This window comes from Haematobia irritans, chromosome 5 (assembly GCF_050003625.1).
Source record: "Haematobia irritans isolate KBUSLIRL chromosome 5, ASM5000362v1, whole genome shotgun sequence".
NCBI classification, from domain to species: Eukaryota; Metazoa; Arthropoda; class Insecta; order Diptera; family Muscidae; genus Haematobia; species Haematobia irritans.
In genome coordinates, this window is record NC_134401.1 from 116,992,382 (window position 1) to 117,016,395 (window position 24,014).

Below are 24,014 nucleotides of genomic sequence, written 5' to 3' on the forward strand. Positions count from 1 at the left end.
CAAGAGAAAAAAGGCCTACACATAAAACTTAATTTTTGACCATTTAACGTAAACTGAAAAATAAAATTGCGTTAAACAAAAATCCAAATGTACAGTTTAATGACCTCTATGACAAAAAAGTTTTTCGTAAATAAAATTTACTCACAATTGCAAAGGTGGTAAGCAATGAGTAATCCACTAAATTATTAAAGTCCCTTGGTGACGATCAAAACGAATTGAACCGCAAAATCAAAAAAAAAAACACAAGAAAACACAGTTTCACCACTATAATAAATCGCTAGCCAGTTAAAGCTTTAATTGAAACTGAATTGAAATACTTCCTTGGTGAAATAAATAAAAATATGTGATCACATAAAGAAGGCATGTAGTACGTGTTCCAATGGATCTATGGTTTGAGCCTAGTTCGTTATCCACATAAGCCACCCACCCAGCCAGCCGGCTTATAGCTTTTGTTTTTGTTCTGGAAAAGAAGAATTGGCCCAAACACAAAATACTAAAGACAATTTCGAACTCCCACAAATTCAAAATCACCACAATTTTTTGTCCATCTTAAATTGGCCATATTGCCCGAACAGATATTTATCATATGGTCATTTAATTTCTCTTCCCCTTGCCTTGCAAAACTTCCCCAACTTCCCTACACCATTTCGGACACTTGTTCTTTTCGTCAAAATTTTATGGATTATGCAGGTTTTTTTATGGTTGTGTTTGCTTATTTTTGGTGTTCCATTGGCGGTGTTTATCATTAGTATGAGTGTCACATCCACTTCGCGTACAACAGGTTAATAATTTTAATTTAAATTTTATTTTATTTTGATGTTATTTAAAAAAATTTTTGTTTGTGTTTTTTATTTTTCTTTCCTTTATTGAGATAAAAAAATAGAGACACTGTAAAAACCAGCAAAATATACTGTATTTATGGAAATATTAAGGAATTCAAAAAATATATGTAATATTTAAAATAAATATATTTTTTCAATTTTTTTCTTTATAAGAACTAAATATAAAAACTAAATTCTTGCGTTTTGCGATTCCGAATATCGGAACATGGGGGATAATAGTTTATTAATAAACTATAAAATTTTTTTTCTATAAAAAATTTGTAAAATTTTTATTTCTATAGAAAAATATATCTAAATTTTATTTCTATAGAAATTTTTTCAAAATTTTATTTCTATAGAAAATTTTGTCAAATGTTATTTCTATAGAAAATTTTGTCATAATTTTAGTTCTATCAAAAATTTTGTCAAAATTTTATTTCCATAGAAAATTTTGTCAAAATTTTAGTTCTAAAGAAAATTTTTGCAAAATCTTATTTCTATAGAAACTTTTGTCAAAATTTTATTTCTACAGAAAATTTTGTCAAAATTTTATTTCTATAGAAAATTTTGTCCAAATTTTATTTCTATAGAAAATTTTCTCAAAATTTTATTTCTAGAGAACATTTCCTCAAAATTTTATTTCTATAGAATTTTTTATCAAAATTTTATTTCTATAGAAAATTTTGTCAAAATTTTATTTCTATAGAAAATTTTGTCACAATTTTATTTTTATAGAAAATTTTGTGAAAATTTTATTTCTATAGAAAATGTTGTGAAAATTTTATTTCTATAGAAAATTTTGTCAAAATTTTATTTCTATAGAAAATATTGTCAAAATTTTATTTCTATAGAAAATATTGTCACAATTTTTTTTTATAAAAAATTTTCACAAAATTTTATTTCTATAGAAAATTTTGTCAAAATTTTATTTCTATAGAAAAATTTGTCAAAATTTTATTTCTATAGAAAATTTTGTCAAAATTTTATTTCTATAGAAAAATTTGTCAAAATTTTATTTCTATAGAAATTTTTGTTTTTGTTATTTCTACAGAAAATGTTTTCAAATAAAATTTAAATACCTCTTAGTTGAAGATGAAGATTTTGCAATACGTAACAAAACATCAAGAATTCTACCAAACAGTAAAAAATCAACGATTTTTGGTAGAATTCTACCATTTGTGGCTTTTTATGCTGTCTTGGCAACAGTTTGTGAGTCATTGAGAGAGTATAAATCATAAAGAAGAGTGAATTAATGCAAGACCAATAATATATCCATAATTTCCATAGCTGACGGATAGGAGAATAAAGAGAATAGTTGACATGTATATTGAGGTGTTTTGATGTTTTGAACGATCAGCTATTATAATGGGAAGGAAAATCACAAAATTACCAATTTTGATCTTTAGTCAACGAATGTAAAATATTTTTTTCATTTAATCAAGAAAATTGCAATCGAAAAAAAGTATGCAGCTATTTTAAATGTTGCAATAGTTTAAGCGGAGGTTGTTTTGCATATGAGTTTTGTTTTTGTATTTGGCTTTTTAATGCTGTCTTGGGGACAACAGTTTGAGAGTCATTGGGAGAGCTTTGACCGTAACAGAGTGAATCAAAGTAAAGGAAAATAAACATAATTTTTTGGCGAGTATATTAGGGTGTTAAATGTTTTGGGTGACTGAGAGAAAAGACACTAGATTACAATTTTAACCTTACGAATATAATAAAAATTAAATTAATTTCATAAAATGTAAGCGGAAATTTTTGAAATTGTAAAAAAGTTATCAGCTGTTGTAAATGTTGCATTACTTTGTATGACAATTGTTTTGCATGTTTCTTTGTTTTTGTATTTGGCTTTTTTTGCTGTCTTTGGGGACAACAGTTTGAGAGTCATTTGGGAGAGCATTGATCCTAAAAGAGTGAACTAAAGCCAACGTAAGAATATCACCGTATTTTGGATATCTAAACGATGGGAAAATAAATACATTTATAGGGCAAGTGTATCAGGGGGTTGAATGTTTTAGGTGATCAGATATTATAACTGAGAGGAATGTCACAAGATTATCATTTTTAATTTCATTTAAAGAATATAAAAAATTTCATCATATGTAAGCGGAGTTGTGCTTGTGTCTTTGTTTTCTTATTTGGCATTTTATGCTTTCTTTTGGTACAACAGTTTGAGAGTCATTGGGAGACCGTAAGAGAGTGAATCAAAGCAAACGTAATAATATAAAAATATAACCTTATTTTAATTAAAATCTCATTGTTTTCAAGAAATTTGTTCTTAATATTTTTTAAATTGCGCATTTCAAACGAAAAACTCTTAAAGTGTACACAAACTGTATCTTTGTTTTTCTTTTATTTTTTTTTTTTTTGCAATCTCGTAAAATCTTGTGTGGTCTTTAAAAACAAACAATCAAAATGAAAACATCTTCAGAAAACCAAAAAACAAACATTTGTGATATCATTTTAATTCGTTTGTTTTTTATTTTATTTTATATATACATGAAGCAAAGAAAGGACTGAAGTGAAATCAAGAATCATAACAACAACACTTAGCCTACTGATCTTGAATACTTAAAACAAATGAGCACCTTTCAATAAACTCCTCGTACTCCTTAAAATTTCATAATATTTATAATACAGGTTTTCGAAAGCTTTAGCATGTTAAAGAATATTCAACAACGCAATAATATTTGACATCTCGAAAAAGTTATGAGGACATAAAAATTACACCTGAGGATAAAGAAATTATATGGTTAAAAAAATAAAGATTCAATTAAAGTCAAAATGATTCGCTTTTGAAAATTACAACTTTTAGCTCTTATTAAAGAATATGCTCGAACAGGACGTGTCTACTACTTAATATTTAGAGTAAAAGAATTTTTACTGAGAAAAGAACCTACCGCAAAAACATGCAACCAGTGTTGCCAGTATTGGTTATTTTCCCCACAATAGGGAATATTTTTTAGTGGATGGAGACGAAATTTTTGAATGGTAGTCTTGGGGATTTAGAGACGAATTTCCATAAATTTTTGGGGATTGTTGTGGGAATTTTGTCCACCACAACGAATCGTTGAAGAAAACTTTTCTTCTCTTTATTACATTGGATGCAAAATGGTGCAAATGGAATATTAGGAATAGGAACGGACACAGCATTTTATTTTCGGAGCCCAAGCGTTAATTTTACTCAGCTGGGCTAAGACATTTTTCTACTATTGTAAAATCATTTCGCAAGGACTCGGACCTAACTATTGTCCTCTAATCAGTGTTCACCACTGATTTGATATTCCATAAATACAGAAAATATGAAAAGAAGAGATGGTGGGAAAATATTTCTAAATTTGTGGATTTTTGTGGGATTTTTTTTCCAAATCGTTTCACTATAATAATGGTTACATGAAATTCTTTTGCTGTCCTTTATTCCACGGTATACAAAATGGTACTAATGGAACATTTGGAATAGAAACGGACACAGGATTTTATTTTGGGGGATCCATGCGCTTATTTTATAATTTTACTCAGCTTGGCTAAGACATTTTTCTACAATTGTAAAAACCATTTGGTGGGAACCCGGACCTAACTGTTGCCCCTAATCAGTGTTCATCACTGATATGGACAATATATCTCATAAATACAGAAAAATGAAGATGTTCATAATGATATATAACACCAATTTGATTACTTCAGTACCTAGAAGTAAATTTTCGTTCATAAATACATGGTGACCGACATCACATTTCCTGAGCATTTGAAAAACGATCTTCACAGGTCTCCTGGCGTAGTTCGTTGGTATGACAAAATTTTTCATTTTTTTTTTTTATTTTTAAATTATTACTAATTTTATATTTCATAAGAACTTTTCAAAATGCTTTGAGGATATTTGTGAATAATTTTAATTTAAATTGGACATGTTTGGGGATGAAAGCATCATAGTTTGAGGACAATATCCGGAAATATATTGGCAACACTACTTGCAACAACCCTATTTCTCTTTGTCTCTCTCTCTCTCACTCGTTTAAAGGAGGGATAAAAAATTCTGTACGATCTCCACTGAAGACTGATGGTATGACAAAAATTTTACAATATTTTCAATTTTTAAATTATTACTGATTTTCTTTTTCATAAAATCTTGTCAAAATGTTTTGGGTTTTTTTGTGAATAATTTTAATTTAAATTAGATATTTTTGCGGACGAAAGCATCATAGTTTGGGGACAATATGAAGAGAAATAGTGCTAACACTACCACAACTCTATTTCTCTCTGTCTCTCTCTCTCTCTCTCTCTCTCGCTTTTATGCTAGGATTTTAGAGCAGGGGCGAAAGTTTCAGTATTTTGGTAACTTTCTGGCATTTTTAACATGCTAAAATACCGCAATACCCCCACAAGCTAAAAAGTACTTTTTCTATTACTATAATAAAATCAAAAACAATTTTATTTAGTTTGTCATTCGGTCATATTTTGTCTGCGAGATCTATTCAACAAAAAGGAATATTTGAAAATTTTTCAATTCATGTTATTTTCTTCAAAACACCAAAGATTCGTGTATATCATCGTTTTATTTGTGGCTGACCCTTCGCCGTAGTGGATCACCTCAGCAATTTGCTTAAGAGTGGTATTCCGGAGTCTAAAATTGTCAAGGAAGTGATTTTATACCTCCTAAAGGGTAATGGAATTGTAACGAATAATTTGAATAATTTTAATTTAAATTGGACATTTTTGGGGACGAAAACGTCATAGTTTGAGGGCAATATCCAGAAATATGGTGGCAACAATACTTGCAACAACCCTATTTCTCTCTGTCTCTCTCTCGTTTACAGAAGGGATGAAAAATTCTGTACGATCTCCACTGAAGACTGATGGTATGACAAAAATTTTACAATATTCTCAATTTTTAAATTATTACTGATTTCTTTTTTCAGAAAATCTTGCCAAAATGTTTTGGGGATTTTTGTGAATAATTTAAATTTAAATTGAATAGTTTTGCGGACGAAAGCATCATAGTTTGGGGACAAGGTGAAGAGAAATAGTGCCAACACTACCACAACTCTATTTCTCTCTGTCTATCTCTCTCTCTCTCTCGCTTTTGTGCTAGGATTTTAGAGTAGGTATGAAAATTTCAATACTTTGGTAATTTTTTTCTGTACTTTTTACCATGACAAAATATCGCAGTAACCCCACGAGCTAAAAAGTGATTTTTCTAATACTGCAATAAAATCAAAAACAATTTTATTTAGTTTCTCATTGAGTCATATTTTTTCTGAGAGATCTATTCAACAAAAAGGAATATTTGAAAATTGTTTGCATCCATGCCATTGTCTTCAACACACCAAAGATTCGTGTATATCATCGATTTATTTGTGGCTGACCCTTCACCGTAGAGGATCACCTTTGCAGTTTGCTTAAGAGTGGTATTCCGGAGTCTAAAATTGTCAAGGAAGTGATTTTAAACCCCCTAAAGGGCCATGGAATTGTAACGAATAATTTGAATAATTTTAATTTAAATTGGGAATTTTTGGGGACGAAGGTTAGGTTAGGTTAAGTTAGGTTAGGTGGCAGCCCGATGTATCAGGCTCACTTAGACTATTCAGTCCATTGTGATACCACATTGGTGAACTTCTCTCTTATCACTGAGTGCTGCCCGATTTCATGTTAAGCTCAATGACAAGGGACCTCCTTTTTATAGCCGAGTCCGAATGGCGTTCCACATTGCAGTGAAACCACTTAGAGAAGTTTTGAAAACCCTCAGAAATGTCACCAGCATTACTGAGGTGGGATAATCCACCGCTGAAAAACTTTTTGGTGTTCGGTCGAAGCAGGAATCGAACCCACGACCTTGTGTATGCAAGGCGGGCATGCTAACCATTGCACCACGGTGGCTCCCTTATTGATGTAGGTCGGATGGTATTGCAAATGGGCCATATCAGTCCACTTTTACGTATAGCCCCCATATAAACGGACTATTCAGTCCATTGTGATACCACATTGGTGAACTTCTCTCTTATCACTGCGTGCTGCCTGATTCGATGTTAAGCTCAATGACAAGGGACCTCCTTTTTATAGCCGAGTCCGAACGGCGTTCCACATTGCAGTGAAACCACTTAGAGAAACTTTGAAACCCTCAGAAATGCCACCGGCATTACTGAGTTGGCATAATCCACCGCTGAAAAACTTTTTAGTGTTCGGTCGAAGCAGGAATCGAACCCACGACCTTGTGTATGCACGGCGGGCATGCCAACCATTGCACAACGGTGGCTCCCTACCACTTAGAGAAGCTTTGAAACCCGCAGAAATGTCACCTGCATTACTGAGATGGGATAATCCACCGCTGAAAAACTTTTTGGTGTTCGGTCGAAGCAGGAATCGAACCCACGACCTTGTGTATGCAAGGCGGGCATGCTAACCATTGCACCACGGTGGGGACGAAAGCATCATAATTTGGGAACAAGAGCCAAAAAAAGATAGTGGCAACACTGCTTGGAATCACTCTATTTCTCCTGTCTCTCTCGCTTGTATTTTAGGAGTTTAGAGTAGACAACCGGCTTAAAATAATACAAATAAATAAATAATTAATAGTTATGAAAAAATATTGAATATGTGAACGCAGCTGTCGAAAATTAATTAAAATATGTTTTGTATTTTCTTTTTGAGTGTAAACCTTTTTCCCCAAGTAGTAGGCTTACTTTGATTTCTATTTCCATTTTCCAATTCAATACGTCTGATATTTGCTAACACCCCATAAACTATATCAAAAACATTTGACAGGTTCATGGGCTGCATATTACTCACCTCTCTAAACGAGGATCCCCTTCAAATGTCCAAAGTATTGATAAATTATATGTAAATAAAAAAAAAACAAATGAATTTAATTGATTTCAATTTACTGTTAAGAAATTCAATTAATTAGCATTGCTGGCATGCGATAAGGTGGCCTGGGCAATCTCAACATCTGCCTCATTTTATTTTGTTTTGTTTTCATTATCTCCAGTAATGAGATGACACCCCTTTCCTTCAAAATGCTTGACAAAATGCTTTCTTCCGTCATGCAAAACGACCTTGTGCCAAAACATTTTGCAAAAATGAGGTTTCCTTATTTTTTTTCTCGGCCCGCGATTTCAAAATATATTGGAATTACATCTCAAGCAGGTTACAAAAATTTAATTAATCACAAAATGCCAATTTTCTTGAAACAACTCCAATTGGTTGTGAGCAATCACAACAATTCATCGAGGTATTTGTATACTTCCTAGTACTGAGTATCAGTAACCCGACAACGGTGTAAATAACATCGGTGTTTAATTACATCTCGCACACGTTGCAAAATGCTAACTGGTCTTATTTACTTGGAGGTGGAAGAGGGAAGTATTTACAAGCGAACGTGTTTAGAGTTTAGAATAAACGAAAACGCCTTAGAACGTAACGTTTCCCGTTTCAATGGAAACGGGTTGCTTCATCAATTTAAATCCCATGACGTATATTTGTTTTTTTTTTCTCAAAATTTGACGCACTTTTTATTGTGTTGAAATTAAAAACAAAAAACCGAAAACATCAACATTTCACGCACACATTCTCCTAATGAATTATTCAAATCTCGATTGGCGTTACAATTTAAACTTAAAAAAAAAAAACAGAGCATTCAAAACAGCTGACCAAGTACGCATCTTGTCTATCGTTGGAAAATAAAAACCATTTATACTGAAATGGAAACAAACCTATGGTTTTTTTTGTTATTTAAATGAAAAGGAAAGGGCAGACAAGAATTTTGATCCCTACCCGATAGGAAAGAGGCGTACTAATTTCTTCGTTTTATTGGGGACAAATAAAGAAATTTGTTATTCTTTTTATACCCTCATCGAAGGTAAAATTTTCTTACAGAAATAAAATATTTACATTATGTATAGAAATATAATTTTGCAAAAATTTTCATTAAAAATAAAATTATGCAAACATTTTCTATAAAAACAAAAATTTGCAAAAATTTTCTATAAAAACAAAATTTTTCTATAGAAATAAAATTTTGCAAAAATTTCTATATAAATAAAATTTTGACAAAAATTTCCTATAGAAATGCAATTTTGCAAAAATTTTGTATAGAAGTAAAGTTTTGACAAAATTTTCTATAGAAATAAGATTTTGCAAAAATTTTCTATAGAAAAAAATGTTGCAAAAATTTTCCATAGAAATATAATTTTGCAAAAATTTTCAATAAAAATAAAATTATGCAAAAATTTTCTATAAAAACAAAATTTTGACAAAATTTTCTATAGAAATAAAATTTTGACAAAATTTTCTATAGAAATAAAATTTTGACAAAATTTTCTATAGAAATAAAATTTTGCAAAAATGTTCTATAGAAAAACAAAATATTGCAAAAATTTTCCATAGAAATATAATTTTGCAAAAATTTTCTATAAAAACAAAATTTTGACAAAATTTTCTATAAAAACAAAATTTTGACAAAATTTTCTATAGAAATAAAATTTTGACAAAATTTTCTATAGAAATAAAATTTTGACAAAATTTTCTATAGAAATACAATTTTGACAAAATTTTCTATAGAAATAAAATTTTGCAAAAATTTTCTATAGAAAAACAAAATATTACAAAAATTTTCCATAGAAATACAATTTTGCAAAAATTTTCTATAGAAATAAAATTTTGACAAAATTTTCTATAGAAATAAAATTTTGCAAAAATTTTCTATAGAAAAACAAAATATTGCAAAAATTTTCCATAGAAATACAATTTTGCCAAAATTTTCTATAGAAATAAAATTTTGCAAAAATTTTCTATAGAAAAACAAAATATTGCAAAAATTTTCCATAGAAATACAATTTTGCAAAAATTTTCTATAAAAATAAATAACTTTTCTTTAAAAATAATTCTATAGAAATAAAATTATGCAAAAATTTTCTATAGAAACAAAATTTTGCAAAAATTTTCTACAGAAATAAAACTTTGACAAAACTATAGAAATAAAATTTGGCAAAAATTTCCCATAGAAAAAGAGGAAGCACGCTCAAAATAAACCCAGCCAACTGCACTCAAATCGATGATTTGAAGGTGGCAAAGGAAAAGAGAAATGTTTGTTTGATTTTTGCAAAAATCGACTATCATAAACCTTTTTTCGCAAGGTTCAAGTGTGGCTCACTTTGGGTTTGATGAACTACCAGAATTTGTTCTGATAATTGGTTGATAGTTTTGCTGCAAGTAGAGGATGCTGATGAGGAACGTGGTAATTTCGAAACATGCGTCCATCCAACCATCTTGCAGTCTATAGGGCTTTGCCCAAATTTGACAAAAATTCTTTTCCTCTGTTGCTTAAGCTACTCTTGTAGTTTAGTCAATGCAATGGGTTTTAAGCTGAGATCAAAACAACAAATATGATTGAAGTACAAACCAACAATAACAAAACAAAAAGAAAAGAAAACAAAATATCGCAAAAATTTTCTATAGAAATAAAATTTTTGCACAAAATTTAAGAGAGAGAAAATCTGAGAACAGACGGGGTCAATCTGACAACGTTAAAATGACACCATTCGTTGTCAAAACAACAACGAGCGTTCATGATCTGAAAACGTAATGGTTACGAATTTATAAACAAAATTAAAAAAAAAAAAGATTTCCGCTACTGTGACTCGAACCTGTGTTGTGCGCACCATACGCGTTAACAGTCGCCTTAGCACATTGCACCACCGGTGGAGTTGCCATAACAACGTCTAACGATTATTTTAAGAATTTTCATGGAAAAAGAAAAACGAATGCCGTTCATGAAATCGTGAACGCCCGTGGACAAAATCGTGAACATTCCGTTTTGAATTGTTGTGAACGTTTCCGTTTCATTTTGTCACCGTCCGTTCACGATTGTGGAACGCAATTTTTTCTATTAGTGTATAGAAATAAAATTTCTATAAATACAAAATTATCTACAGAAATAAAATGTTGACAAATTTTTCTATAGAAAAAATATTTTGTAAAAATTATCTACAGAAATAAAATTTTGTCAAAATTTCTATAGAAATAAAATTATGACAAAATCGTCTATAGAAATACAATTTTGACAAAATTTTCTATAGTAATAAAATCTTGACAAAATTGTCTATAGAATTAAAATTTTGACAAAATTTTGTAAAGAAATAAAATTTTGGCAAACTTTTCTAATGAAATGAAATTGTCTATAGATATAAAATTTTGTTAAAATTTTGTATAGAAATAAAATTTTGCATAAATTTTCTATAGAAATAAAATTTTGCAAACATTTTCTAAAAAATAAAATTTTGACTAAATTTGTAAAGAAATAAAATTTTGACAAAATTTTCTATATAAATAAAATTTGGCACAAGTTTTCTATAGAAATAAAATTTTGACAAAATTTTCTATAGAAATAAAATTTTGACAAAATTTTCTATAGAAATAAAATTTTGACAAAATTTTCTATAGAAATAAAATTTTGACAAAATTTTCAATACCAAAATAATTTGTATAAAGGCAACATGTTTGGAACAGGACATGCTTTTTTAGTGCATCATGTATGCATATCTTGTATAAATTGAAAGGGTTCCCTGTATAAAGCCATCCATCGATATGACTTTTTTAATTCGAAGACGCTTTTTTATAAATCAAAAATTATTTTATTTTTAATTTTGTGTTTTGTTTCAGAATTTAAAGAAATTTGACTTTAATCATCGTAATAGTGGAATATATATCAATTTTTTCGAGAATATCCTTTAAACCAATACCAACATGAATTCACTACCACTGAAATCTTACCAACTTTAAAAACGAAAAACAAAAAATATTTGTTTTAAAGACATAAATTCCACCTTGTGCCGACGTGGTTTACTTTAAAAAATTTTTTTGCGACGGCTGCCACATTTTGCGTTCATTTATCAAATTTTTTATATCCAATTTTGCTTTTTCGCGTTGCACATTTCATAGAAAAATGCCGACGATGACATTGCCTTCTTTTGTTTTGTTTGGATAGCAATTCCTTATGGAACTTCTTCTAGAATAGAGCGAAGGCAACGTGAATGGGCCAAATGTGTGTGTTTGAGTGAGCGTATATTTCAATGTCATAAAAAGGTCTCCACCATAAAGGGCAGGCACACTTTTCTACCTTAGGAGTCAAACAATGCTGTATGGCATTTTGCGGTTTTGCCGGATTATCTGATCATCGTAAATTATACTCACTTTTCCTACGGTCATGTCTTCGTCATGTAGGCGCTATTTATATGTAGGGGTAATTTTTTGTTCTTATTTATTTCGCCGATATTTTATAAAAGAATGAGGAGAATTTTAGCTTCTTTGTGATTTATAAAAGAAATTCCTTAAACATTGCCTTTATTAAGCAATTGATCATGTTCTAAGTTGGTGAAGAAGGTACCAAGGATTTCTGTACAAGTACAATGTCACAGGCATTCCACTTTGCCAAATGGTCGTACATAGTCCATTTAAGTTTACACAGAATTACCTTTGTACGGCTTAAGTATACAAATTCCATTGTCTTTGTTATGAACGTAATCTTAATGAGCTATGGAAATACCATGGGTGAAAAATTTAAAGAAAATTAAATAAACATACAATAGCCTAAAATAAAATATAATATAATAACGTAAACTAAAATAAAATAAAATAAAATAAAATAAAATAAAATAAAATAAAAAAAAATAAAATAAAATAAAACACAATAAAACAAACTAATCAAAATTATGTGACATAATATTATATTAAATTACTTCCAATTCAATTAGTGTTAATGCAATGAAAGGATAATTACATTGGCCATCTCCCTAACTCTCAATCCTTATCCAAGCAGCCTCAGGACACTTTATGAATGATTTTTAAACAAGTAGTCCTAGCAACGTCACTCTTAAATTCAATTATGATATATACTATATAATATAGATTATAGTATATACCAATGTTTGAAGAAAGTTTTAACAAAAATCTACAAAATTCAAAAATTTTATTTTGAAGTTCTTTTTGGCAAAATTTTTGTCAAATTTTCGATAGAAATAAAATTTTGGCAAAATTTTCTATAGGAATAAACATTTGACAAAAATTTTGCCAAAAAGAACTTTAAAATAAGACTTTTGAATTTTGTAGATTTTTGTTAAAACTTTCTTCAAACAGTGTCCAAATTGTATTTCTATAGAAAATTTTTGCAAAATTTTATTTCCATAGAAAGTGTTATCAAAATTTTATTTCTACGGAAAATTTTGTCAAAATTTTATTTCCATAGAAAATTTTGTCAAAATTTTATTTCCATTGAAAATTTTGTCAAAATTTTATTTCCATAGAAAATTTTGTCAAAATTTTATATCCATAGAAAATTTTGTCAAAATTTTATTTCCATTGAAAATTTTGTCAAAATTTTATTTCCATTGAAAATTTTGTCAAAATTTTATTTCCATAGAAAATTTTGTCAAATGTTATTTCTATAGAAAATTTTGCCAAAATTGTATTTCTATCGAAAATTTTTGCATAATTTTGTTTCCATAAAAAACTTTGTCCAAATTTTATTTCTATAGAATATTTTTGCAAATTTTTACTTCTATAGAAATTTTTTTTGCAAAATTTTATTTCTATAGAAAATTTTGTCAACATTTTATTTCTAAAGAGAATTTTGTCAACATTTTTATTCCAATAAAAAATTTTCCTACAATTTTATTTCCATAAAAAAAGTTTGCCACAATTTTGATTTCTATAGAAAATGTTGTCACAACATTTTATTTCTATAGAAAATTTTGTCAAAATTTTATTTCCATAGAAAATGTTATCAAAATTTTATTTCCATAGAAAATTTTGTTAAAATTTTATTTCTATAGAAATTTTTGTCAAATTTTTATTTCCATTCAAAATGTTGTCAAAATTTTATTTCTATAGACAATTTTTGCAATATTTTATGTCTATAGAAAATTTTGTAAAAATTTTATTTCCATAGAAAATGTCGTCAAAATATTATTTCCATAGAAAATTTTGTCAAAATTTTATTTCTATAGAAAATTTTGTCAAATTGTTATTTCTGTAGAAAATTTTGTCAAATTTTTATTTCTATAGAAAATTTTGTAAAATTTTTATTTCCATAGAAAATGTTGTCAAAATTTTATTTCTATAGAAATTTTTGTCAAATTTTAGTTTCCATACAAAATGCTGTCAAAATTTTATTTCCATAGAAAAGTTCGTCCAAATTTTATTTCAATAGAAAATTTTGTCAAATATTTATTTCCATAGAAGATGTTGTCAAAAATTTATTTCAATAGAAAATTTTGCAAAATTTTATTTCTATAGAAAATGTTTGCAATATTTTATGAATAGAATATTTTGTCAAACTTTTATTTCCATAGAAAATGTAGTTAAAATTTTATTTCCATAGAAAATATTGTCAAAATTTTATTTCTATAGAAAATTTTATCAAAATTTTATTTCTATAGCAAATTTTATGTCTATAGAAAATTTTGTCAAATTTTTATTTCTATAGAAAATTTTTGCAATATTTTATGTCTATAGAAAATTTTGTCAAAATTTTATTTCCATAGAAAATGTTGTCAATATTTTATGCCTATAGAAAACTTTGTCAAAATTTTATTTCCATAGAAAATTTTGTCAAAATTTTATTTCTATAGAATACTAGCGTAACCCGGCCCGCTTCGCTGCGCCTTCCGAAGCATATTTGGAGGAATATTTTGCGCTAACTTAGTCAACTATATCCTTCGTGCTGAAAACAAATTCGAAAAGATTTGAATTATTTTAAACAAATCGGACTGCTTGATTTTTCGTTTATAGGTACAAATACGGCGGGAGAGGGTGTACCTTCTTCTATATTTCTTGTGAATTTTAAGTGTGGTTTGTCAAGGAAAGGTATCCTTCTTCTCAACATATCTGAAAATTAAGCACTATATTATAATAACATACAAAGAAAAAAGCAAAAGTAGTAAAAAAGTTTACCACATTAACATTTGCTAAAATGTTGGAAAATGATGCACCCTCTACGTTGGCTGACAATTTCATGCAAATTTAAGTTCTTTACTAAAAAGAAGTCTGGCAGAAGCCTGTGCAAAAATCATAAAATTATGTACCGAGTTCCCATTTACGGACAACCCTCTACTTTCGATTTAAGAAAAAAACGGACAAAAGGGAACCCTCCCCCCACCTTCGCTCCACTACGACCTGATATCGGACTATCACGTATCCTATATTAATTTCGCAACTACTCAATGGTCCCTATAAATTCTATCGAAGTAAATCGACAAAGTTTATTTCAATTTTCCCCTTCCCTAACCAGATATCGAAAAATCATATACTAATTTAAAAATCATGTATAAATTTAATCACCTCGTCCCACGTTCCCTGTAAATTTCATAGAAAATTTTGTCAAAATGTATATGCGTATAAAATTTTTGCAATATTTAATGTTTATAGAAAATTTTGTCAAAAATTTTATTTCCATAGAAAATTTTGTCAAAATGTATATGTGTAGAAAATTTTTGCAATATTTAATGTTTATAGAAAATTTTGTCAAAAATTTTTTTTCCATAGAAAATTTTGTCAACATTTTATTCCCACAGAAAATTTTGTCAAAATTTTATTTCTATAGAAAATTTTATCAAAATTGTATTTCTAGAGAAAATGTTGTCAAAATTGTATTTCTATAGAAAATTCTGTCAAAATTTTATTTCTATAGTTTATTGTTTTGTCGCAACACTTAGAATTGTCAGTTTTACTTTTGGAAATTTTTAAAGTAGACAAAATTGGGGCATTTCCCATAATATCCGTTTTACATAATTTCAGAGATAATATGAAAAAATCCATTCACTCCTTCTCAGAGTGTACTTCCATGATAAACGTGAATTTTTTTCTATCTATTAATTGTTTGATTTATATGAACGTGATGTTGTTGACCGGTAGTTTATCATAAGCACGAAATGAAATAACAACTATAAATAAAATGTGCATATGATCTTTTTGTGATTTCAATAAATAAAACCAGCAGTGGTGTTGAATGATTTTCACGTGGATATAAAACGAGTTTTTGTTTGACGAAAAAAAAACAAAAACCATTATAAAATATTAAATAATTTCAATAATAAATGCATAATGAAAGCGAAATTATCAATAATTCAAATAAACAATTTCAATTTTAATATTCGTTAATACAATGGTTTATTATGTGAAAAAAGTGATGCCAAGTTGCCAGTTGGGTTATTAACGGCAGTTAGTGGTTGAACCAGTTACATATGAAGTTAGTGGGAAACGTAACGTTGTCGTTACATACTCACACATTTATCTAGAATTTTAAAACGATAGTTAAAATAATTTTTATTATTTATATTCATATTTTTTAATTATTTCTATGATTTTATTTATTAATAATATGTTTGTTTCTCCTTTCATTTCAGATATATTTATCACAATTTGGTTATTTACCCGCCTCAGCTCGTAATCCCGCCAATGGTGGCCTCTTAGATGCCTCCACATGGATCAAAGCAGTACAAGATTTTCAAAGTTTTGCCGGTTTAAATGTCACCGGTGAACTGGATGAAGAAACAATGCAATTGATGTCAAAACCACGTTGTGGTGTACGTGACAAAGTGGGCTTCGGCACTGATAGTCGATCGAAACGTTATGCTTTACAGGGTAGCCGTTGGCGTGTTAAGGCTTTGACCTATAAAATTTCGAAATATCCAAAACGTTTGAAGCGTTCCGATGTGGATACCGAGGTGTCCAAAGCTTTTAGTGTATGGAGTGAATATACAGATTTGACCTTTACCGCTAAGGCAACGGGACCAGTACATATTGAAATTAAGTAAGTAGAGAAATGAAGTAAGAGAGAACCCCCGCACGGAGATGTTCTACAATTTATGGTGGGCCCTGAAGACTTTAGGGCCAACGATGAGCATTTTCTCTTAACTGGGGAAGAAAATTGATGACTCCAAGATCTTAATCACGAATTGAGCAACTGGGTCATTACTAGAGTCATAAAACCGGTTTTAGAAAATAATACCGGAAAAAAGCAAACCATTAAAACATCCGGTTTTTTATCTCTCATTGGAATTACGTTCATATCCCTTGCGTGGACCTACTTCCACATAGACCTATCGATGCTTTAAAATGAAAACTTTCTATGTCTTTCTCTCTCTCATTTCAGGTTTGTTGAGAGTGAGCATGGTGATGGTGATGCTTTCGATGGTGTTGGCGGTACTTTGGCTCATGCTTTCTTCCCCGTCTTTGGCGGTGATGCCCATTTCGATGATGCTGAGTTATGGACTGTCAATAGCCCTCGTGGCACCAATCTCTTCCAAGTAGCAGCTCATGAATTTGGCCATTCTTTGGGTCTATCTCATTCGGATGTTCGTTCGGCTCTTATGGCTCCATTCTATCGTGGCTATGAACCTGTTTTCAAATTAGATACCGATGATGTTTTAGCCATTCAGGCTTTATATGGCAAGAAATCCACACAATCTGGCAATGGTTTGAATCCGACCAGTGGCGGTGCCTTGCCACGTACTACACAACGTCCTGCCTTTGCACCACCCAAAGCTGCTCCACGTGATGATCTCATATGTAAAGATCCCAAAATTGATGCTCTCTTTAATTCGGCTGAGGGACAAACATATGCTCTGAAGGGTAACAAATACTATAGATTGACAGAAAATTCAATAGCTGAAGGTTATCCCAAACTTATATCGGAAGGATGGCCAGGATTACCCGGTAAAAGTTTTGAAGAAAAAAATGTATTCCTTAGTTTCTAACCAATTTTTTTTTTTCAGGTGATATTGATGCCGCTTTTACTTATAAAAATGGCAAAACTTACTTCTTTAAGGGTACAAAATATTGGCGCTACAATGGCCGTCAAATGGATGGTGATTATCCCAAGGAGATTAGTGAAGGATTCACTGGTATACCCGATCATTTGGATGCTGCTATGGTTTGGGGCGGTAATGGCAAAATCTATTTCTACAAGGGCAGTAAATTCTGGCGTTTCGATCCTTTGAAGAGACCTCCAGTGAAGTCTAGCTATCCCAAACCAATTTCAAACTGGGAAGGTCTACCGAATAGCATAGATGCGGCATTGCAGTATACAAATGGTTATACGTACTTCTTCAAGGGTGATAAGTACTATCGGTTTAACGATAGAACATTCGCGGTAAGTTCTTTACTATTAGTTTCTCCCATAGACAACCTTAAACAGCCGAGCTGACTAAAAGTTTTTTTGGAAAAAAAACTTAATCAGCCAGTTTCAATTAAAGTTTTCCCATAGAAAACCTTATTCAGCCAGGCTGAATTAAAGTTTTCCCATAGAAAACCTTATTCAGCCAAGAGTTTTTCCTAAAGAAAATCTTATTCAGTCCTTATTCAAAACAACTGAATTGAAGTTTTCCTATAGAAAACCTTATTCAGCAATGCTGAATTAAAGCTTACCTATACAAAAACCTTACTCAGCCAAGCTGAATTATAGTTTTCCTAAAGAAAACATTATTCAGCCAGTCTATTTTTAAGTTTTCTTATAGAAAACCTTATTCAGCCAGCCTGATTTAAAGTTTTCTCATAGAAAAGCTTATTCAGCAAGGCTTAATTAAAGTTATGTCTAAGAAGATCTTATTCAGCCAGGATGAGTTAACGTTTTGCTATAGAAAACCTTATTCAGCCAGACTGAATTAAAGTTGTCCTAAAGAAAACCTTATTCAGTCAGACTGAATTAAAGTTTTCCTAGAGAAAACCTTTTCCAGTAAGGTTGAATTTTAGTTTTCTTATAGAAAACCTTATTCAGCCAGACTGAATTAAAGTTTTCCTAAAGAAAACCTTATTCAGCCATGCTGAGTTAAAGTTTTCTCTTAAAACACCTTATTCAGCAAAGCTAACTAAAAGTTTTCCTATAGAAAACCGTAATCAGCCAGGCTGAATTAAAGTTTTGCTATGGAAAGCCTTAATCAGCTTGACTGAATTATAGTTTTCCTATAGAAAACCTTATTCAGCCAGACTGAATTAAAGTTTTCCTAAAGAAAACCTTATTCAGCCAGGCTGAATTAAAGTTTTCCTATAGAAAACCTTATTGAGCCAGGCTGAATTAAAGTTTTCCTATAGAAAACCTTATTCAGCCAGGCTGAATTAAAGTTTTCCTATAGAAAACCTTATTCAGCCAGGTTGAATTATAGTTTTCCTATTGAAAACTATATTCAGCCACACTGAATTAAAGTTTTCCTAAAGAAAATCTTATTCAGCCATGCTGAGTTAAAGTTTTCTCTTAAAACACTTTATTCAGCAAAGCTAAATAAAAGTTTTCATATAGAAAACCGTAATCAGCCAAGCTGAATTAAAGTTTTGCTATGGAAAGCCTTATTCAGCTTGAATGAATTAAAGTTTTGCTATGGAAAGCCTTATTCAGCCTGACTGATTTAAAGTTTTCCTATAGAAAACCTTATTCAGCCAGGTTGAATTATAGTTTTCCTATAGAAAACCTTATTCAGCCAGGTTGAATTTTAGTTTTCTTATAGAAAACCTTATTCAGCCAGACTGAATTAAAGTTTTCCTAAAGAAAACCTTATTCAGCCATGCTGAGTTAAAGTTTTCTCTTAAAACACCTTATTCAGCCAGGTTGAATTAAAGTTTTCCTATAGAAGACCTTTTTCACCCATGCTGAATTAAAGTTTCCTATAGAAAACCTTATTCAGCCAGGCTGAGTTAACGTTTTCCTATTGTAAACCTTATTCAGCCAGGTTGAATTATAGTTTTCCTATAAAAAACCTTATTCAGCCAGACTGAGTTAAAGTTTTTCTCTTGAAAAACCTTATTCAGCGAAGCTAAATAAAAGTTTTCCTATAGAAAACCGTAATCATCCAGGCTGAATTAAAGTTTTCCTATGGAAAATCTTTTTCAGCTACGCTGATTTGACGTTTTCCTACGGAAAACATTATGCAGCTAGGCTGAATTGAAGTTTAAACCTTATTCAGCAATGCTGAAATAAAGTTTTTCTTTCAAAAACCCTATTCAGCAAGGCAGTATTAAAGTTTTCCCATAGAAAACTTTATTTTATTTGTTTTTAACATTTTTTTCCTCTCGATTTCAGGTTGATGCCGCAGACCCACCATTCCCCCGTCCCTCTGGCCATTGGTGGTTTGGTTGTAAGAATACGCCATCAACAACAGGTAATATTGTGGATAAATCAGAGGAAACCGAATTGCCTTCCTCCTTCCTAGATTATGATAACAATGGTGATTCAGTATTCGATGCAGGTGAGTGGAACCGACCCAGGACAAAATTATAAAACAAAAAAAAAACCAAATCAAATAAAGAAAAACTAATAATAGTAATTTAAAATTAAAATAAAAAACAATAATTGATATTCTAGAAGTTAGTAAGAAAATTAAAAAGTAGATTTTTTAAAAAATCTAAAAATTTGTTGGCATAAAAAATTTGAAAATTAAAAACTAAACTCATAAAATGTGATCTCCTTATAAACAAAACAAAAAAGGAACGAAAATGAAAAAGCTTAATAGTAATTGTTAAAAATTACTTTATAGAATTTTTTGCAAAAACTTAACACATAGCTATAAATAAAATTGTTAAGAAAACTGAAAAAAGTGTGGTATGTTAAATTAAGTTTTATAAGTATTAACAAAAAAAAAATCAAATACAAAGAAAAACATTTTAGCCAAACCATACATTCTTATATATATACATTAAAATTTAATAACGAGCATATATTTTTCTATGTTTTTGTATAATTAATTGTAATAAAAAAATATTTACTAATTTTATAAAATCAAACAAAAAAACGAACAGTGTTTTAGCCAATGCCAAATATTTAATTTAACTCTTAACGTCTGTTATCAAATATCTATGTACATCTTTTTATCTATTTATCTGCATATATGATTAAAATTTTTATCGCCTAAATATGAATGTCTTATGTCTATTTTTTTAAATCTGTCTTCTGTTTCCCATTGTCTACTACATTTCTGTACAGCTCTACTTCTTCTTCTTCTTCGTGTTTTGCTTAAACGAAAATCGTTTTCATGAAAATATAAATTTCTTTTGCATTTCTGTCTTTCTTGGAAAAATTTCCAGCATTTGCATATTTTTCTGTTAATTTTATCGATGTAGGAAAGCTTGTTTGTTTCATTTGCATTGTTTTTTTCACAATTACAAAAAGTTAACGAAATTAGGATTAGGTAATTAAATAGAAACTAGAAAAATTCCCATATACTCCATACGATTAGAAAGATCAAAAAGGAAAGTTTGGTGTAAAAGACATCAAATCTAAAGGTTTTTTAGTAGAAAATCTTATTCAGCCTGGCTGAATTAAATTTTTCCCATAGAAACCCTAATTCAGCCAGACTAAATTTAAATTTTCCCATAGAAAACGTTATTCAGCAAAGCTAAATTAAGGATTTCCTATCGAAAACCTAGTTCAACCAGACTGAATTTAAGTTTTCCCATAGAAAACCTTATTCAGCCAGGCTAAATTAAAGTTTTCCTATAGAAAATCTTATTCAGCCAGCCTGAATTGAGGATTTCCTATAGAAAACCTTGTTCAGCTAGGCTGAATTAAGGATTTCCTATAGAAAACCTTATTAAGACAGGCTACATTAAGGATTTCCTATAGAAAACCTTATTCAGCCTGGCTGAATTGAGGATTTCCTATAGAAAACCTTAGTCACCCATGCTGAATTAAGAATTTCCTATAGAAAATCTTATTCAGCCAGGCTGAATTAAGGATTTCCTATAGAAAACCTTGTCCAGTCAGGCTACATTAAGGATTTCCTGTAGAAAATCTTATTCAACCGGCTACATTAATGATTTCCTATAGAAATCCTTATTCAGGCTGGCTGAATTAAAGTTTTCCTATAGAAAACTTTATTCAACCAGGCTGAATTGAGGATTTCCTATAGAAAACCTTATTCACCCATGCTGAATTAAGAATTTCGTATAGAAAACATTTTGCAGCCAGGATGAATTAAGTATTTCCTATAGGAAACACTTATTCAGCTAGGCTGAATTAAGGAATTCCTATAGAAAACCTTATTCAGCCAGGCTGCATTAAGGATTTCCTATAGAAAACCTTATGCAGCAAGGCTGAATTGATGATTTCCTAAAGAAAACATTTTGCAGCCAGCATGAATTAAATATTTCCTATAGAAAACCTTGTTCAGTCTGGCTACATTAAAGATTTCTTATAGCAAACCTTATTCAGCAAGGCTACATTAAGGATTTCCTATAGAAAACCTTACTCAGCCAGGCTGAATTAGGGATTTCCTATAGAAAACCTTATTCAGCCAGGTTGAATTAAAGTTTTCCTATAGAAAACTTTATTCAGCCAGGTTATATTAAGGAGTTCCTATAGAAAACCTTATTCAGCCAGGCTATATTACGGATTTCCTATAGAAAACCTTATTCAGCCAGGCTATATTAAGGATTTGCTATAGAAACACTTATTCAGCCAGGCTGAATTAAAGTTTTCCTATAGAAAACCTTATTCAGCCAGGCTGAATTAAGGAATTCCTATAGAAAACCTTATGCAGTCAGGCTGAATTAAGGATTTCCTATGGAAAAACCTTTTGCAGCCAGGCTGAATTAAATATTTCCTATAGAAAACCCTTTTGCAGTCAGGCTGAATTAAGAATTTCCTATAGAAAACCTTTTTATAATTATATGAATTAAGGATTTCATATGGAAAAACCTTTTGCAGCCAGGCTGAATTAAATACTTCCTATAGAAAACCTTATTCAGTCAGGCTGAGTTAAGAATTTCCTATAGAAAACTTTATTCAGCCAGTCTGAATTAAATATTTCCTATAGAAAACCTTATGCAGTCAATCTGAATTAAGAATTTCCTATAGAAAACCTTATTCAGCCAGGCTGAATTCAGGATTTCCTATGGAAACCCCTTTTGCAGTCATGCTGAATTATGAATTTCCTATAGAAAACCTTATTCAGCCGGGCTGAATTAAGGATTTTCTATGGAAAAACCTTTTGCAGCCAGACTGAATTAAATATTTCCTATAGAAAACTTTATTCAGCCAGGCTGAATTAAGGATTTCCTATCGAAACACTTATTTAGCCAGGATGAATTAAGGATTTCCTATAGAAAACCTTATTCAGCCAGGCTATATTAAGTATTTCCTATAGAAAACCTTTTTCAGCCAGGCTGAATGAAGGATTTCCTGTGGAAAAACCTTTTGCAGCCAGGCTGGATTAAATATTTCCTATACAAAACTTTATGCAGCCAGGCTGAATTAAGGATTTCCTATCGAAACACTTATTCAGCCAGGATGAATTAAGGATTTCCTGTAGAAAACCTTATAAAGAAAGGCTATATTAAGGATATCCTATAGAAAACCTTATTCAGCCAGGCTGAATTAAGGAATTCCCAGAGAAAACTTTATTAAGACAGGCTACATTAAGGATATCCTATAGAAAACCTTATTCAGCCAGGCTACATTAAGGATTTCCTATAGAAAACCATATTCAGCCAGGCTGAATGAAGGATTTCCGAGAGAAAATCTTATTCAGCCAGGCTACATTAAGGATTTCCTATAGAAAACCTTATTCGGCCAGGCTATATTAAGGATTTTTTATGAAAAACTTTATTCAGCCAGGCTGAATTAAGGATTTCCGAGAGAAAACCTTATTCAGCCAGGCTTCATTAAGGATTTCCTATAGAAAACCTTATTCAGCCGGGCTGAATTAAAGTTTTCCTTTAGAAACCTTGAAGTTATGTTTCCCATTAAAAAACAAAAATATTATTCTGCTTACATTTCGATTATTATTCAGCTTAGGTGAATCAAAATATTTATTAGAAAATTTAGTTTGAATTTTGTGAATCATATATTAGCAAATTTAGTATGCCATACTCAAATATGTTAATAATATGATTCATTCAATTCGTAATGAGATTAATCCCATTTAGTCATCTTCTATTAATGATCGGAAAAATCATAGCATATTTCAATCATTAAGGTAGATACTAAGCTCGTGTTTCACAGTGAAAATAAACGTTTTTCATAGTGATTTTTCTGTAATAATTTATTTTATAGAAATAAAACTCATTGATTGGGTCATTGACCTAAGGAAAATATAAATTTTGCCAAACAAAAGAGAATTTTCAAGATTTTAAATAGTATCCACTTTCCTCACTTTAGTTTTATCCCCATAACATAATAATATACTTGGTGGCGTATACGCAATTCTTTTAAGATTA

The 24,014-nt window shown here is 30.1% G+C and overlaps 1 protein-coding gene across 7 annotated transcripts in view; it reads left to right on the forward strand.

The window, feature by feature from the left end:
- Mmp1 (Matrix metalloproteinase 1) overlaps nt 1-24,014 on the forward strand; it is a 209,203-nt gene that overhangs the window by 168,765 nt on the left and 16,424 nt on the right. For 4 of the 7 annotated variants that reach the window (XR_012723838.1, XM_075313670.1, XM_075313669.1 and 1 more), the window contains exons 3-6: nt 16,214-16,620; nt 16,963-17,525; nt 17,585-17,961; nt 19,882-20,047. Coding sequence is in view for 5 of the 7 variants with exons in the window: in XM_075313670.1 (XP_075169785.1) it covers nt 16,214-16,620; nt 16,963-17,525; nt 17,585-17,961; nt 19,882-20,047 (1,513 nt within the window). In the remaining 2 variants the exon portion in view is untranslated. The remainder of the gene's footprint in view (nt 1-16,213; nt 16,621-16,962; nt 17,526-17,584; nt 17,962-19,881; nt 20,048-24,014) is intronic. The other 3 variants (XR_012723839.1, XM_075313671.1, XM_075313672.1) reach the window with 1 other exon arrangement.